This window comes from Cornus florida, unplaced genomic scaffold, assembly GCF_030987335.1.
Source record: "Cornus florida cultivar Cherokee Brave unplaced genomic scaffold, ASM3098733v1 CherokeeBrave_3.0.0_Hap2_Chr04, whole genome shotgun sequence".
Classification (NCBI taxonomy): Eukaryota; Viridiplantae; Streptophyta; class Magnoliopsida; order Cornales; family Cornaceae; genus Cornus; species Cornus florida.
Window position 1 is genome coordinate 103,199,517 of NW_026775574.1, and position 19,547 is coordinate 103,219,063.

Sequence of the window (19,547 nt, forward strand, 5' to 3'; positions counted from 1 at the left end):
TTGCATCCTCTAGTTAAATTTTTATCTAATTCACAAATGTCAAAATGATTTATTTCTAATAGTTTTGAATTTCGATCAGCTTTAGGAGAAGGTTTCTTAATCATTTTTTATTCAATGCAAATTTCACATTTATCATTGTAATCATCATTGTAAGAAATGAAACCATGAATTCACATATACTTTAAAGATCAAAACTTCAAGTGTGCAAAACGTGCATGCCAAATAGAAAAAGAACAAACAATATAAGCAGAAGAACTTATTTTATTAATACTTAACCTAAACATTCCATCACAAACATAATCCTTCTTAACAAAAATTTCGTTCTTTGACAGAGTTAACTTATCGACTTCTAGTATAGCCTTAATGCCATTCTTACACAACAAATTTACATATACAAGATTCTTTATAATTTTTGGAGATGAAAAATATTCCGCAATATCAATTTCTTTCATGAAGTAAGCTTTATTTCAACATTTCGTTTTCAAAACTATAGTGGAGTTAAGATTTCCCATCAGAACCTCTAGATCATCCACATATTTTTAAGTCTTGTAATGTGTTTTATCATTACACATATGAATAGTAGTCGAATCAAGCCACCAATCTGAGACTTGGTTGTTGTTGCCATGTTCAATTCAGTAATCATGCCAATTTGCATTGTCGACACCATAGCAACAAGATCAGTTATCTTTTCTTCCATCATATTAGCACTATTTGAATTGTTGACAGTCTTTTTCTTTTCATTCTTCTTATACCTCCAATCATAAATAAAATGCCTTTTCATTTCACAATGGAACACATAGTCTAAGAGGCTTTTTATTCTTATAAGGATAGTTTCTTTTGAAAATTCCTTTATTTTTTTAACTTGAGACTTTTCTGATATTTATTTGATTTACCTCCCTTCACATAATTCACTTTGAAAGAATTTTCAACATAAAATTTCTTATCACGAATCTAAGTTTCTTTTAAGGAAAGTGAATATCTGCCTCAGAAGTTTGTACTTTTTTGGATTATCAAGTTCGTGTTTGATCATCTTTAAGTTTCAAAAGTATAAACATTGAAATTTCGGAAGTCTGGTCATCTTCAACAATTTTATAGTTTACAAACGTTGGCATTGGGTTCTTTTGCTTCAATAGAATTTTATTTTAAAAGTTCTTTCATGATTATGGATGTGTAACATCTTCAACAATTGTTATGACATATCACAATTTATGTTTAGGGATGTATAGGTGCACTCAATGGAACACAAGTTGGTGTAGTCATTCTAGTAGATAAATAACTTCATGGCGTATATGATTTAATTTAGGGTAAATTACACAGACACCCTTAAGGTTAGGTCATATTTTAGGTAGATGAAAATTTTGGTTTTAACTTTTACTTACACCCCAATTTACTTTTTGACCTTGACACATGCAATTTGACCCTTTTACCCCCTTTGTGTATATACACATATATACACAATGTTTGTAAATGTCAAAATCTTCATCACCGCCAACTACCACCGCTGGTCGCGGTGCTTAGACCATCAAATCCCCATTTTTTATTTTCATTTTCAGCCCCATCATTGCAACTTCACACATCAAAAAACACACAAACCACAAACTCATTTTCATACCCGTCTCTGCAACTTCACACATCAAAATAAATAAATAAATAAAATTGTATGTATATATGATAGTGGTGGTCCTCGTCAACAACCTCGTACCCCTCGCCGGAATCCAATCTTTAATTTAAAATTTGAGAACCATCATAATCTTGACATACCCCCCATCTCCTCGGTGGTGGTAATTGTTGGGAAACGTGCAAGTTTTAAAAACTTTTGAGGGATTTTAATTCATAGATCTTGATTTATCACATAGAGACAAGTTTTATGCAAAAATAAAAATATGATGTATCATTCAATTAATGGATTGAATACTTGCATCAAAGGTCTGAGTAAACCTTTAAATCTTTCCTCTAAAGTGAATGTTCTCACTTATTGTAGATCCTTTAGCAAGATGCCTTATCCTTGGATCTCCATCTTTTTGGTAATTGTTTTGCCTTTAGGAATTACTCATAAGCCTCCATGAATGATCTTCGAAAATTATGCTTGTGGGAGCCTCCATTAGATGAGAATATAAACCTAATTTTCTAGAAAGAGAAAATATATTGTTTTTTCCTTCTACTAACATTACACCTAAAATATACATAGACCATGTATATTTATAGGCAACATAAAGGTAAAGAAAATGAAACAACTAATCATTCTCAATCTCTAATTCACATGTCTCAAATCTAATATGATTCCAATATCAAGTTGGGCTGTGAGTGAGAATCCTTTGGGCTTATTATTTTATTGGCTACAATGAATTAATAATTGGCCTGGTTCATGGACCCAATTCAATCAATTCATAAATTAATTTCTACTCCACTAAAAGAAATTAATTGAACTCCAATTAAATAATAAATAACCTCTAAGTCAATATTGCACTTTGACCCCTCTATGTATAATTAGTTATCGGATAAATAAAGCTATCAATCCGACTACTTAATTAATATATTTATTTTGGTACCATTGATTATTTCTAGCTTGATCACAATAAAACATTTGTTTGACAAAAATAATAATTTAAATAAATAAATATATAATAAATCATTTTGTTTAAAAACACACGAAGGCCTTCGAATTTACTTTGTGATCAACCATAATCAATACAAAATAAATACAAGTAGCAATGATGCAAATATTGAAAATATAACCCTCTAACTATTAATTACATAACTACCCAAAGTGTCGGTCTAAGGATCCCGAAGAATCCGCCGAACAAATCAAAGTAATTATTAATTAATAAAAAAGTCTATAATTTTCTCATGCTTAAGAGTCAAATGCCATGACGGTGATATGGAGCAATTGCATACGACAACTCTCACAATATATCTCAACCTAACGCGGATCCAGTTCAAATCTTAATTAATTATGAGTCCATCCATAATTACCGATTATGAACCATTTATGATTACTATTTATATATCATGCATTGATTGCCATCACATACATATATATAAATATCTCTTGTAATCAAATGGACACTATCAATTCTATAATGAATCGAAATATAATACATTGAATTCACCAATTGTATAAAATATAAATATTTCAGAAACGTTAGGAACATATGTCACTTTAATCCAAACAAGAATTTGCTATGCCAGGGCATATAAATCCCAACAGTAATTGGCAAGCAAATAGAGGCAGCGGCGTTTAGGACAATGGTGGTTTTAATGGTAGCGACGATTGGTGATGAGTTGGGATTAGGATTGTGTGTGTGATTTTGGAGCTGATTTGCGATGGCGAGAATGAATTTGCAGATCGGCGCCGCGTTGTGCCTCGCATCGGTGATTGACGCCTTGCCGGTACTGTTACCGCGGACTCCTCGACGAAGCCGGTAACCTCAAGATCTTCGACTTCGGCCTTCTCCGCCCTACCGAATCAGCTCGGCTGCGCCCCCTGCTCCTTCGCCAGAACCATTCGACGGAGCTTGGTTCATCATCTGCACCGGAGCCTTCTGCTTCATTGGCTTCTTCACGGCCATCCATGTTTTCGGCAAGCTCTACCGCTACCGATCTGGTGTCGCATGAGGTTGTTGAGAATGGATATTCAAGGCCAAACCCCTATCATCGATCTGGCCGACGCTTGTTTGGCTGTTTATATGTGTGTATATATATGTGTGTAATTTTGTGTGTATATATCTATACATATATATATATAGATATAGATATGTGTGTAATTTTATGTATATATATATATATATATGTTTGGCTGTTTTATATATTTATATAGATATATGTGTGTAATTTTGAGGAGTTTGTTTTGGGTGGTGGTGGTGGTCCGGTGGTTCTGTTTAAGGTTGAATTGGGGATGATGATAGTATGAGGAGGAAGAAGATGAAGGTGTATGCTAAGGTAATTTGGTAAACAAAAATAATCAACAAGAGGTGAAAGGGTAGTATAATCATTTAACACCTCAAAAGTATTAATCTAAAACCAAAATGTTAATCTAATTGTAAAATGACCTAATCTCAGGAGTCTAAGTGTAATTTATCCTTGAATTTAAATTCATCTTCATCACATGAGGGTAATATGGTAAAGTGAAATTATTTTACTCGTGAATGGAGGGCAAGGAAAGCAAGATGCCTTTTGGGAACCTAAGCCCTCCAAACGCTACCTAAAATCAAGAGTTCTGGGCGCTTGATAGAAGTGTTCATTGACCCATCCGACGGTGATTACTCCATCAACCCATGTAATCCTTAGTCCCACCGCATCAAGCCCCCACCGCGTGGTATTTCCTAAGCGAGTTTAAATCCAGTGTATCCAACTTCAAGCAAAGATTCTTACAATGCATACGTGGCCACCACTTGCACACAAAAAAACAAAAACCATTACAGTTCCACCCAATAGGTTAAGCGCGTACATGATGTCCACGGTTCTTACAATGAACCTGGACCATTTTTCAAATGGGATTGAAACGACTTTTGTTTCCTTCGTCTCGAATTTTTCTTTGGGAAGAAGAAAACCCAACTCCGTACGACGCTATATATATATATATATATCCATTCTTATATATAGACTTATATATACACACACAGCAGAAGGCTAGTGACATTACCATTCTAGAGAGAGAAAGAGGGAGAGTGGTGAGAGATACGGCTCATGGCTACGCGTGGAGTGCGTGAATAAAATTGAGATATATATCTCCAAAAAAAAACCAATCTTTCTATTTGTTCTCACCGATCATATCGCTCTGAATTTTGAACGATTCCTCCTAATCGCCATCGGTTCTAGGGTTAGGGTTTCGTTTATTATTTTCAGTTGAGATATACAAAAACCCTTTCGGTCCTTGAAGGTTCACACCCATGGAGTCAACTATTGTGATTAAGGTTCGGTGTATTCTACTGTTGTCGCTTTGATTTTTTCGGATCGTATAGATTGCTGTTTGGCACTTTGTTCGATTGTGATTGTCATCTGTGTTGCTTTATTATTGATGCTTTGTGTTTGTATGGTTGTGTTTTGTAGTTCAATTGATTGATTTTGTTGTTGTGTTGGTGATAAAATTGAGGAGAACGGAATTAATTATGGATATTAGGGTTTGTGTTATATGATGCACGAGAGAGAAAAAACTTTTCTTGGTTGTCTATACAATCAGGATGAGGGTTAGGGTTAGGGTTTCTGTTGGTACCCTTGGTGGGTTTTGGGTCAACCTGTAATCGGTTGTTCTATTATGTAAGCAATGCACACCCCCATGTTGGGGCTGGACTCCTCTTACCTTCCCCTTCGAGGAACAAAATTCAGTTGTGATATCTTTTTCACAAACATCTGTTACTTTCTTGTCGTGGTAGCTTGCAGATCTAGAGAATTATAGGCGGTTCGAAACCATTTTTTAAGTGGTGCATTACATTCTATCTGAAGACTTCTATATAATTCAAATATTGATTTTCTGTTTACAAGTAGTTAAGACAAGTTCTGTTATTCCTGCAGTTTTAGTTCTCACGTAATGATACAGTAGAAATAAAAGCTGTTATTTTTCTGAATGCTCAAATGTACTAATTTTTGCACCGTGGGTCTTTTTTGTAAGAACGTGAATCAAGTATATATTTACAACAACACTAATTGCATTTCATGGATAATTAAGAACCTCTACTGACACTTGGGTAGGGCTATTGTTAATTCTCTCATGAATGAAAATTTTTAAGTACTTAAAAAAGTAATATCATGTACAAATTTTCTGGACCCCTGTTCTACTCTCTACAGGGAGTTTACTGTCTTAAAAAATTGAGTTCACCTCATCTGGATGCTTTACATATTTAAGATCAGTAAAGTAGGTTTGAGCAAGTTCTGGCATTTTACAAAATTTAATAATTTATTATCATATTTCTCTAGAACTTGCTGAAGATCTTGAGCCTTGAATATTCTCTTTAACGGGTAGCATTGTGTTTAGGGAGAATGGTGATGGATCTTCATGATCCCTGAGCCCAAGGGTTGTGTTGCAGCACTAGACTTTTCTTGAAAAAATAAAGGAAGGAAAATGCTATACAATTTGGCTCCTCACCAATTTTTTAATCTGTAGACACATACGAGTGGGCCCGCATGTATTTTTCATGTGGATCTCACTACTCATGTTATAAATAAAAAGAAATGGGTTTGTTTAGCATTAGTAAGAAAAGCTTACCAATCATTTTTTCTTGTTTATAATTATTGTAATAAGGGTAACGTATGATTATATTAGCAAATACATTATTCTTTTGCTATATTTTTTACCACCTCTGAATTGGACATGTCTCCCCCTGGGGGAGGGTCTATTTGGTCATCTATATTTGGTACCATTTTACATCTTAGCTTTTACCTTGTTTTAAAACGTCTATGGGTATATTGCTCAGGTCAAATATGGAGAAACACTTAGGCGCTTTACTGCACATGTTGATGAAAATGAACAACTGGACCTTGACATGGATGGGTTGAGAGAGAAGGTCCTTAGTCTATTTAATTTTGCTCCTGATGTGGATCTTACGCTTACGTATGTGGATGAAGATGGCGATGTAGTAACCCTTGTTGATGAAGAAGATCTGCATGATGTGATGAGGCAGTCCCTGAATCCCTTGAGGATTACTGTAAAGTTGAATTCAGATAAGGGTGGTAGGTCTTATGCTAGATCTAGTGGAAGTTCTACCCCCATGAGATCACCTCGCGTACAGAATCCATCACCAATCTTTAGCACTGGTGTTACTGAAATTTTGAGATCTTTACCTGACCCGGTCCGTAAAGTACTTTCAAAACTGCCATTAGACTTTACGTCTAAAGCTACACCCTCTGCTCCAATGATCGCTGAAATTATTGAACATTATTCAAAGATTGGACAATCCCACCTGAATTCAGTTTCTGAGTTTCAGGTTGGCTCAGCATCTAGCACACATGGTGAGGGTTCAAGAAGAACTACTACGGAAGCACCAGCAAGTAAATATCCCAAGGCTAAAATGGATGAAAAGGCTACTCCAGAGGTGTTGCCAAACTCAAAACCTGAAGAACCAGCTTCTAAAATCACTGAGAATGTGAACCTTGCAGAAGTGACCAATGGAATTGAGGCATCAGTTTCAGATATACCAGCCTCTGGCCCTGTGAATCTTAACGCTAGCCCCTCTGGTGATTCTTTTCTCTCTGGGTGTGCATTTGTTAATGATACTGTTGATGACGAGGATGAGATTAAGAAGTCAGGCGAATGTCATCTGATTGGGAAGTCTGTTGGTTCCACCTCTGTTAATCTCACGCCAGTTGCACCTAAAGTTATTGCTGCTGATAACATCAAGGATATGAAGAAGGATATGAAGAAGTCTTCTTTTGGTCCTCCCAGGCTTTGTAATCCAGATTCCCAGCTTATTACTAATTTGAATGCCGGTATAAGCAACCAATTCCCTAGTAACTTTGGGAGCTCCTCAATGTCACATCTTGGTGTGAATCCTTTTAATGAATGTCCATTTACAGGGATGCCTCTGGCAAATGACTTAGCTGCTACTTGTGCTCGTGTGCATCCATTTAAAAGGAGCTACTACTACAAGAACAGTGATGATGGCTTGAGCTGCGTTGTCCATAGGGGTGTTCAATGTGATGGCTGTGGTGTTCATCCAATCATTGGACCACGGTTCAAATCCAAAGTGTAAGAAATTATGAAATATTTTCTGTTAAACTGGTAAAGATGTTTCCAAAATATAGTTTATCTTCCTTTCTTTTTGCAGGAAAGAGGATTTTGACCTGTGCAGCATCTGCTTTGCACAAATGGGAAATGAAGCTGATTACACTCGGATAATCACTCGGATGGACCGTCCCGCTTCACATCATCATCCATGGTATCCTGTATGTAAAACCATTCATTTAATATTATGTTTATCTCTTTCCCACAGTTATTTGTTACTTTAAACTTCATTTTTTCTGTTACATTGATCATTATTTTTTTCTCCAGATGCAGCAGCCGAGCGTGCATCCACCAATAGCACCAATAGTACCACAAGTCTTGAGAAGAGGTTGTCCAATGAAATCGTACCAAGTCAAACTAGACGGTCGTTTTATTCGCGATGTTAATATCATGGACGGTACTGTCATGGCCCCCTTAACCCCATTTACCAAGATTTGGCGGATGCGGAACAATGGTAATATGGTGTGGGCTGAAGGAACACAGCTTTTGTGGATAGGTGGAGATAAGTTAAGTGATACTCTTTCGGTTGAGGTAGAGGTAAGCATGTTTAAATGCTAATCATCTTTACATTCTTCTATTAGTATTGTATGATTTTTGTGTTGTGTGTTCTTTAGATTCTTTTGGACAAAAGTTCTTAGTTCTTAATTAGTTATATACTATATTAACTGATTATTTCTCGGATAAGCTTGTTGTAATGATTCTTAACACATGCCAGATTCCATCGGATGGATTGCCTGTGGACAATGAGCTTGACATTGCAGTCAATTTTACTTCTCCTGAACTACCGGGTCGGTACATCTCGTATTGGAGGATGGCCTCTCCATCTGGCCAAAAATTTGGGCAACGTGTTTGGGTTCTCATCCAGGTCTTAGTGCCATCTTTCCCTTGCTTGTCAATGTTGGCATATTTCTAACATTTAGATATGGTTCTAATTCTTTCTTCAAACATACAGGTTGATGCTGCAATGAAGGACACGGGCAATAGCATCCATGGGTTCAACTTGAATCTGCCACCTGACAGCAATGATATGACTAGCCCAGAAATTATAGATTCGAGTGTTGAGCCTATGGAGGAAGGCAGCATTTTGGAGGCTGACAAGAGTGCCATTGAGTCAGTCCAGCCAATAGGTGAGGAACACACCAACAAGGACCCGGAGCTGAATTTCCCCATCAATGATACTTTGCTAGTTGGTGATGGGGTTTCAAATCCCTTTCCTGCAATGGCTTATTCACCAGTGTCATATCCCATGATTGATTTATCTGAAGTAGCACCAATTATGCCTCCAACTATGCCTCCCCATGAACCATCCCCTGTTACAAATGTGCCGTCGTCTGCTCAAGATACCAGCAGTGGAAACGACGTTGTTGAGCAGACCCTACTCAGAGAACTTCAGGAAATGGGCTTCAAGCAGGTTGATTTAAACAAGGAGATCTTGAGGAGGAATGAGTATGATTTGGAGCAATCAGTGGACGATCTCTGTAGTGCTGTGTCCGAGTGGGATCCTATTCTTAAGGAGCTGCAAGATATGGTTAGTCAATCTTAGTGAACTCATTTTGTCTGGTTTGGTGCATAAGTTTTATTTTCCCTGATTGCATTGTAAATGTGAACTATGGTTGCAGGGTTTCTCCGATAAAGAAATGAACAAGAGGCTGCTAAAGAAAAACAATGGAAGTATAAAGCGCGTGGTGATGGATCTTGTTACCGGAAAGATGGCCTAGTCTTATTAGAAGCTTCCTTCTTATATCTATATGGATAGTATATACTATAAATAAATGTTGGTAGTGGAAGTATATTATGATGCTTTTTAGTTTTCTCAGGTTCCTTATTTATGAAACTGGTGAAACTGGTGTGTGATTGGTACCCTAGAACTTTTATTAAATAAAAAAATTGTCTATATCTACCCATTGGCTTTAGTAATGTGAGATTGCTGCTTCTTTATTATTTTTTTTTAAACCACTGTTGTTAGTCGTTTTGGCTGTTGGATGTAGAGGACAGACAAAGGATTTGATGGAGGAGATGAGGAATCCTCTAATTGTGTGGGGTCTCTATCCTTTTTACTGTCTTCTGTCTGGTTTTTAAGGAAGGCAGTGTAACATACCAAAGTGTGATATTATAGAATTGAAAAACACAAAAATGAAGGATATTTTTTTAGTTGGTACTCACATATCATGCTTCCACGGACTCGAATGCCGTTAGGCCAGTCTGGCCTGTTGGTTAAAAAACGAAAGATTAAACCGTGGAATTTGGCCGAAACCAGTATGTCACTGCCATAAGTTACACGTCACTTCTAATATTAATGTTTAGCTATTGTGTGCGTGTTGTTTGGTTGGAGAAGAGTAGGGGTGTTATGTGCCAATGTGTGCAAATGTATAGGTGGATGGAACGAAAAAAAAAGGTGTGTTCAGTGCATTACGATTGTATACAATGTGATGTATAACTAAATTAAAATGTGCATAAGAGTAAAGGTGATAATGTAGTATTGGAGGCCGCCTTAAAATTTTTATTTTAGGACTTCACTTATATGAAGTGGCATTCGTGTCCCCAACACGAGAATAGGTGCTTTTCTATCTTTTTTTTAAATGTGACAGAATGGACCTAAATCCTCCCCAATACACTCTTTCGCAAGGCAGTTGCTGCGGTGCACTCTTTCACTGCATTTACTTCTAAATTTCACCATCAATAATCACGTAAATTATGAAGAATATCCAATCTTTTTGGTGGTGTAAAAAGCCTAATTCTCGGGTGGTTCATTGGTCCTCATGGGATACGCCGTGTAAGAGTAAGAATGAAGGGGGTTTGGGTTTTCGTGATATGGCGGATTACAATTCAGCCCTTCTGGCAAAGCAGGCTTGGAAATTTCCAGTGTGTAAATCCGGTTTGGTGTACTAGCTTTTTAAGGCGAGATATTTCTGAAGATATTCTTTTATGGAACCTTCCTTGGGTTCTAATCCATCCTGGACATGGCGTAGCATTTAGTCAATTAAGCCTATTTTCAAAAGGGTTGCGTTGGATTGTGGATGATGGTAATTCTGTTAATATTTGGAATAACCTGGTGGGTGTCATCTATGCCGACATTGCCTTGTCCACAAAATGATGACACGTTTCAGAAAGTGGCGGACCTTATTCATGTTGACTCTCATTCATGGAATCTCCTTATGCTTAATCATTTTTTTTCTGCTGATGTGATGGATGCCATTAGACGAGTCCCAATTAGTGTGCATGGTCTTGCAGATAGACAAAGCTGGGTTTCATGAACTCTGGTCTTGTCTCGGTAAAATCGGCTTATCATGTGGCCAGGTCTCTGAATTTTGTGCAGTCAAACAGGAGGCCGATTGTGTCGAAGAGCTGGGAACTTATATGGAAATGTCGGTGTCTTCCTAAAATTAAGCACTTTTTATGGCAATGTGTCCATGGGGCGGTTCCAACCAATGTTGCATTGAAGAGCAGAGGTCTATCTACAGATGATTGTTGTTGGGTTTGTGGGGATGGACCTGAAACAGTGGAGCATTTGCTTTTTCGGTGTAAGGTATCTATTCAAGTGTGGAAGATTTCTCCCCTTTGAATTGATTGTTTGTCAGGTGATTTTCAATATGTTGTCGAATGGTGGGGGGATGTGTGTAAACGTGGTCATGAGGCTGGTAGCATGGCGGCGTTTTTAGTTTGGGCAATCTGGAAAACTAGGAATGGGTTAGTATTTCGTGGTGAATCCTCATGCCCTCAACTTATTGTTCAAGTGGCAATCAAAGCTTTTTGAGAGTTTAGGGTGTAAACTATAATTTATGCCCTCAACTATTCATCACAAATAAGCATGAATCCCAAATCTTAGAATTTCATTATTCTCACATACCTATAATGCATAAATAAATATAGTTAGATATAAATTTCTCGATCTGTGATTGTAAATATCATAGAGATCAAGTCCAATATCGAGATCCTTTCTGCCATGAACTAAACTGCAACTCTGATCAATAGGCAAAGTGTGGAAACTGGTTTCTCTCTCCTTTACGTGTTGTATCATTAGCGTACATAATTGATGGGATATATGTACTTTTATAAAAGTAGAGAGAGGACCAGTTTTCCTTTTTAGTAACATTAATTCCACTTTCCATCAAAATAAAGAATAAATAGAAAAATACTTCTCCAATAATTAATTACCATAAAGGTAATTATAAGTTGATCAAATAATATAATATTAATCTGATACCTATTTAGTTAACCACTAATTAATGAAATATATCACATGTCCAAAACGTGTGGGTCACACAATTAATAAACAATCTTACATTCTCCCATTTGGCCCATATGATAACATTTGTAGTGGTTTAGTAAAATAGTCATTAATGTGCACCATAAATCAAATTGAGTCCTTAAGTTGGTCATCAAAAATACCATAATAAATAAATTATCAATGCGAGTCATGGCGGTTATATATCACTAAATGACATAGTTCCTTACATGTACCACAAAACTAGTAACCTATTCAACATAGTCTATAAATGAGAAGTATCAATAATGTCTTTTTCAAGACTATTCCTATTACCACTTATTAAAGTAATACATACATGTACATTAATTAATAGAAAATATTAGAAATACATTTAATGAGCGCAAAATGTCAAATATATATAAGCACTGTTAAGCAGTCCACAAGTAAAAAATAATCAACATTGACTACATTCAAGACCCATTCTTTCAACATGTTCATAAATGTCTTGGGTGGTATTCCATTCGTTAATGGATTGCAATTATAAGTTGTGTGCTTATATGTTTAAAAGACATTTGTTATTTCTAAACATCTTCTTTAATGATAAAATATTTCAACTTTAGAATACCTATCATTTTTCTTACAAAAAGATCAATAATTGTAGCATAAATTTTCAGTAATCTGAAAATGGTACATGTAACTCCAAGTCCTGAAATAAATTCTGCAACCATAAATTGTAACCTCAAAGCATGCTACAAATTAAAAATTCATAATAGTCAAAGTAATAAATTACTTTGCACTTTTTTATAATATTGTTCCTCCAGCCAAAAGGAACAAATAACCAATTGCGAATTAATTATTATCCACATATTCATAAAAATGTCTTTCTAAAGTATGAGCATATAATCTTTGATCCCCTACCAACTTGTATATACACCAAACTCAACAACATATGTATAAGGAATATTTTTCGTTTCTTTACCTTTCTTAACTAACTCATTATTTGGGACTGCATTAAGCTGAATTTATCCCCTTTTATGTATGGAACAATACTGGTTGAATAATTTTTCATACCAAATTTTTCTAGAATCCTTTCAATAAATGCTTTCTGAGATAATACTAAAAATTCGCGTGATCTATCATGGAATATTTCTATTCCTATCACATAGGATGCCTCATTCATATATTTCATTTCAAAGTTCTTATAGATAATTTTTAATTCCATATAATAAACTAAGATCACTGCTAGTAAACAAACTATCATCAATATATATAGAATCATAAATATAAACTTACTCCCACTATCTTTCTGGTTTATACACCGATCAACAGTATTTTCCTTAAAACCAAAAGAAATAATAGTATCATTTAACTTAATATACCATTATCGTTAAGCTTGTTTAAGTCCATATATTGACATCTTAAGTTTACAGACATGTATTATTTACTCTATAATGTGAAGCCTTTAGGGTGTTCCATATAAACTTCCTCTTTCTAAACCCCATTCAGAAAATTAATCAAAATCAAATTCTTGCAGATATACCACATAATTATCTGGAATAGCAGATCTCTTTTTTGAGATCGTCTTAATGTTATTCCTTGTGGTTCTTTTACAATCTATTCATTGGTAACAATCTCATTATGGAGTTGTTGATCATTCAATTATTTTTTGTTATTATACGGTTCAACAACTGAAGGAACAATTATTTCTTTAGAAGTTATGAATAAATAAATTTATACCATAATTTCTTAAATGATCACATTCTTATTTTTATCACTCCCACTGACTTTACCATTCTCAATGAATCTGACATTACCGGTTTCAATAATAATCATACTATGTTTAAGATAGTAAAACTTGTACCCTTTAGATTACTTAACATCCACAATATTATGGGTAACGAGGAATTATTTAACATACTCCTAACCAATTCCATAATAGTACGATTACGCCTTACAACTACACGCTTCTGCTGTGGCATGTATAGCAAAGTGTATTAAACACAAATGTCATACATTTCAAGAAGTTTAACAAACGGTTAAAGTATTAACCCGTTTCATCATACTTTTAATAATATTCATCACCTCTATATGACCTTATGATTTTCACTTTTCTATTTAGTTATTTTTCAACCTCATTTATGTATACTTCAAGAGTACCCACTGCCTGAGATTTTTCATACAACAAATAGATATATCCATAACGTGAAAAATCAATTATAAAGACGATAAAATAATTTTCTCTTCCAAAAGATAGAACATTAGAAGGTCTACAAATGTCTGTATAAATAATTTCAAGAAATTATGTACTTATTGTGACTCATTTCTTTGTGTGTTTGGTTTGTTTACCCTCAATACAATCCACACACATACCAAAATTAGTAAAGTTTAGATTTAGAAGAATCACATCATTTATTAATTTTTCTAACATTTCACTAAATATTGACCTAGTCTTTTATGCCACAAGAAAGATAAATTTTCTATTAATTGAGCTACGATTAATTCTAACATTATGATGCAAGATCAAAAGGTTTTTAATAAATAAACTATCAAGTTTGAATTTACAGAAATCATCAACAATAATATCATAACTCACAAATTAGAATTTCTTGAATAAACATCACTATCAAATTTAAATAAAAAAACCATTAACATAAAGTTTTGAAATAATATCAAATTATGAAAAATTGAATAAACATAAAAAGTTTAATATAATTTACATAAAATCCACTGTCTAACATTAAACATAATGTCACAATGGTTTCAACAAAACTTTTTCCCAATTATCATAAATAAGAAATTCTTATTTAAATTTGTGATTTAGGTCATAAGAAATTCTTGCATCTATTAGAAATATAAACATTAGTACTTAAATCAACCTATCATATATTAGAAAGAATTTTAATAAGTAATTCAAAATATACAAAAGCCAAAAACTTATCATTCTTTTTCGAATCATTCTTTATATTTCATGTAATCTTTCTAAAAGTGTTCAATACATCAATGACACTTTTTCATTATTACATTCCTTTCTTTTAGTAGATTGACCTAAATCTTTTAATTTTGGGTGTTACTCACTTAATGTCTTTTCAGGCTTATTCCCAAAATTTATTTATAACTTCTTGAGTCATCAAATGAACATAATGATTACCTTGCTACTTAAATCTTGTCTCCTCCTAAATTAACATAATGGTTAATTAAATCACTTTCCACTTGTCTTAATAGTGTTAATTCGTAATGACTCATACTGAATAGACAAAAAATTGAGAATAAATTGAATAAGAAAATTCTCATTCACAATCATCCATAAGGTTCTCAATTTTGCAGCAACATTAGTCATCTAAAAATACGTTCATACATGGTACGAGTACCAACAAAAAATGCATAGTATTTAATATTAATTAATTATCTACAATACGAAAACATTCTTATAATCAAATATTCATTAACACTATCACTATGGGGAACAATTATTCGCATAACCATAATGCTTAATCGGTTCGATCTCTCCCAAACTTTATAGAGAATCTTTTCTTTCTCACTATTTTTATCAGTAATAACAGTAGGTTTCTCAATTTAAAATGTTAAATCAAAATTTAACACATCTAAATTTTAAACCCAACTTATGCATTCTATTATGAGAAGTTAGTCCTATCAAGAATTATAACAGATGTAGCATGTGAATTAAGGGATATAATAAAACAAATATAATAAGATAAAATACTCACAATAATAATGCTTTGAGTTAACAACACATATGTATAACTTAAAAATATAAATACAATGTATAACTATAGTACCCCTTTGGGTGGCAACTATAAAATACTAATAATGATGCTTATATGTATTTATATGTATACATTTATTGGTAATGCATTTTTTTAATTAAACAGATGAGTTACCTTTGGATATCCTATATCTACCCAATTAAAAAATATATACAATCCCTTAATGTCCATTTAATCACTTGAAGATCAATTCCCTTTGTGAAATTATTTCTCATGATTAAATAAACTCAATATTCATGAATATCATAAGAAATTATAAGCATCAATAATTCATGAAATATTGCAATTATGTTTACCACTAAAATTAATATTCATCAACCATTATGATTAGGCAACTTTGGTTGCTACCAACCTTTACATAATATGAATATTAAATTAGATAGTAACTAATTTATAATTAATTATGTCTACTACAAAAATTAATATTCATTAATCATTATGATTAGGCTACTTTGGTAGTTACCAATCTTCATATAATATGACTATTAAATTAGACAATGATTAATTCATCATTAAGTTACCCATTTAACATTAGACACACATACTCATACTAATCAATCCAAATTTAGGTAAGTTCAATTTCAAAAACTTAATAGTTCAAAAATTCAATAAAAATATCGTTTTACTTTAAATATATAATAAAATATATATTTTTATTTTTAAACTTGAATATCATAATTGAATGAATTTAAAATTGATTTTTCATCATGTATGTATATATGGGTACAAATACAATAATTTATTTGTATGTCTAACAAAATTAAATTAAATTTCTAAACTCACACATTATTCCAGAAATTTAATTTTTTACAATGAAATAAATCATTCTCCATTAATTTATCGTATATGTAATTAATGATATATGATAACAAGTATATATATAAGTTTGTACAAAAAATCAGTAGTTAGTATTAAAATTCATTACCTTGATTTACGCAAAAAGCAAAACCAATTATTTCAATTCCAATTGCTATTCTAATCATACACGGAATAAAAAACCAAACTCATACATATACTTCAACTATCAGATAATTCAATAAGGATAAGAAATCAATTTATGGAAATCAATTTACAGGCTCAAAAATCGATCATGCAAACCAAAATAAATTGATCAACTGATCTATCATACTAATCCATTATACACCCACGATTCCAAAACAAATTTAATTATTTTATTTTAATTTAAATTTATATATATAATATTTATGCAAACTTTAGTGAAAAATAATGAGTTCCTATACCATAAGCTCTGATACCACATGTAAACTATAATTTATTCGTACAAACTATTCATCACAAATAAATATGAATTACAAATCTTAGAACTTCATTATTCTCACATACCTATAATGCATAAATAAATATAGTTAGATATAAATACCTCGATCTGTGATTGCAAATATCGTAGAGATCAAGTCCAATATCGAGATCATTTCTGCCATGAACTAAATTGCAACTCTGATCAATAGGCAAAGTATGGAAACTGGTTTCTCTCTCTTGGCCTTTTGCACACATAAAGCTTTTACGTGTTGTATCATTAGCATACATAATTGATGGGATATAAGCACTTTTATAAAAGCAGAGAGAGGACCAGTTTTCCTTTTTAGTAACTTTAATTCCACTTTCCATCAAAATAAAGAATAAATAGGAAAATACTTCTCCAATAATTAATTACCATAAAGGTAATTATAAGTTGACCAAATAATATAATATTAATCTGATACCTATTTACTTAACTACTAATTAATGAAATATATCACATGTCCAAAACATGTGAGTCACACAATTAATAAATAATCTTACATAGGAACGCAGGTTTGAATTCTCTGGATGTTGTGGGAGTTCGTCTTTCATTTTTTCTGTCCTCTTCTAGAGTGTGGCAGCCTCTAGATCCAGGTATGGTTAAGTGCAATTTGGATGCGGCGTTTAAGGCAATTGATGGCAGCACTAGAGGTGGCATTGTGTTTAGAAATCATGACGGAGTTGTGTTGAATGTGGTTGTGCTCCCGATATTCCATGCCTCTTCAGCCCTCTCAGCTGAAGCATTTGTCTTGCGAGAGGTACTCATAATGGGTAATGTTTCGGTTAAAGTAAAAAGGGGATTTTCGGGAGAAAATTGTTTTGAATCGATTTTGAGAAAACCCGGTTGCCGCGGGGGTACCAAAGGGTCGGAGTGTTAATATAGCCTAGAGGGAACTAGGGAGGCGCCCTAGCGTGATTGAGCTAGCTGGGCCTATAATGACACCGCGGGGGTACCAAGGGTCAGGAACACTAGCCAATCTTTCTCTCGTGTCGCTGCGGGGTCACCAAAGGGCGGGTTATATTAACAGTTTGAAAATGATGATTTTAAATATGAAAAAATGGGGAGCGACATCGACATGCATTGCATCCCCATTGCATTATATTATTTATGTTGAGATTGGAAACTATGTTATAATTTCCTGACATTGTATGACCCCGATTTTCATGGTTCTATTCGTTGTTTTGGATTCACGGGGACTCAAGAAGTGCGTCTTAGGCGCCATTTACTGATCAAATTGCTCACGCCACTATATTTAATTTTTTTTTCAAGTCACGGCAAGGAGTTGGCGGATGATAATCCACCTCATGCTTGAGAGCACTTAGGAAGCATTTTGGATGTATTTTTTATAGCGCTTGAACTTATTTTGTAAAGATGTTGACTTAGAATGTATTACTTTTACAACATGTAAAATATTTGGATTTTAGCATGTACATGGCCAATAAGGTAACGTAATTAAGTTTTTCCATCATTTAATCCTTTAGTATATTTTAATAACGTGTGGTAAATTATGTTAACGTTGTAGTTGTTGTTATTGTGGATGTTGAAATTTTAGTGGTGTGGGTGATTGGCTTTCAAAGTTGGTGAATCTTGGTGACAGTGAGTGATGATGAACTAAACCAGTCGACGTAAAATCGCACACGTCGACCGAGTTGCGTGAACCAGTTGACGTGTCCACCAGTATCCTGACAGTATGCTTTTCACTATACTCGTTCCAAACCAGTCGACGTGTAATTTCCCATACGTCGACCGGTATCTCGGCAGTGGGTTTTTCCACTTTTCATAACCCAAACCAGCTGATGTATAATGCATATACGTTGACCGGTTCTTGTCCCATAAACATTCTTCTTTTAATTTTCCTAATTACTCTTTGGCACCCAATTAATGTGTGGGTATTTACCTTGTGGCCCAATCAAAGTATAATAAATATATTTTGACCACCGAAAAGACTATATTGTCCCGGACCTTATTTTATTTATTACGTGATGCAAGTAAATGACTTTTATGCCCTTGAGTCTCAAATTATTGGATTATAACAAATTACCATCTTGCCCCTTTTGGACCTTGATAATTGAATTTAACGTGAAAGGACCGTAGTACCCTTGGACGATTCTAGGTCGGGTAAGGACCCGTTTAATGATCCAGATACATGAGGATTTGGGTCGTAACAGAATGGTATCAGAGCCATGGTTCGAAAACCTATAGGACGACGGGTAGAGCCCTACATGGGATTGCATGGGATGTTATTTGTGTTGTTTATGTGACTATTTGTTACTTGCTTATTGCTTGAACAAGTATGTTTAACTGTCTATGTGCTTACGTGCTTAAATGCTATGTTATAGTGCTTTTTGCCTAGTTTTGCATGATAAGTGTTGGTACGATATCATTTCATGTTGAGTCATCCAAAGTGGACCTTAGTGTCATGTTTTTGAACCGTTTTCTCATTTTATAACACAATGTCACGGCGTGAGGAAACCAGGGAAGTTGGCCCTAGACCGACTAGGGGTGATGTTGGCGAGAGCTCCAGCTCCAATCCGG

At 34.1% G+C, this 19,547-nt stretch overlaps 1 protein-coding gene across 2 annotated transcripts; it reads left to right on the forward strand.

Moving 5' to 3' along the window:
* The first annotated feature begins 4,599 nt into the window (after positions 1–4,599).
* Positions 4,600–9,617, forward strand: LOC132304357 (protein JOKA2-like). Of its 2 annotated transcripts, XM_059802000.1 has the most exons (8): positions 4,601–4,913; positions 6,411–7,422; positions 7,510–7,681; positions 7,761–7,878; positions 7,985–8,254; positions 8,433–8,582; positions 8,670–9,245; positions 9,337–9,617. In XM_059802000.1, the coding sequence occupies exons 1-8, from the start codon at positions 4,890–4,892 to the stop codon at positions 9,433–9,435; spliced, it is 2,421 nt and encodes an 806-aa protein (XP_059657983.1). In that variant the 5' UTR covers positions 4,601–4,889; the 3' UTR covers positions 9,436–9,617. The 2 variants fall into 2 exon arrangements, with proteins under 2 accessions (XP_059657982.1, XP_059657983.1); XM_059801999.1 differs by having other exon boundaries at positions 4,600–4,913; positions 6,411–7,681.
* The last annotated feature ends 9,930 nt before the right edge of the window (positions 9,618–19,547 follow it).

What these genes read in the sequence shown, in the direction of transcription:
- LOC132304357 (XM_059801999.1), top strand. Translation starts at nt 4,890, where the DNA reads ATGGAGTCAACTATTGTGATTAAG. An exon ending in CCACGGTTCAAATCCAAAGT is followed by an intron (nt 7,682 to 7,760) that starts GTAAGAAATTAT and finishes TTCTTTTTGCAG; the next exon opens with GAAAGAGGATTTTGACCTGT. An exon ending in ATCATCATCCATGGTATCCT is followed by an intron (nt 7,879 to 7,984) that starts GTATGTAAAACC and finishes TTTTTTCTCCAG; the next exon opens with ATGCAGCAGCCGAGCGTGCA.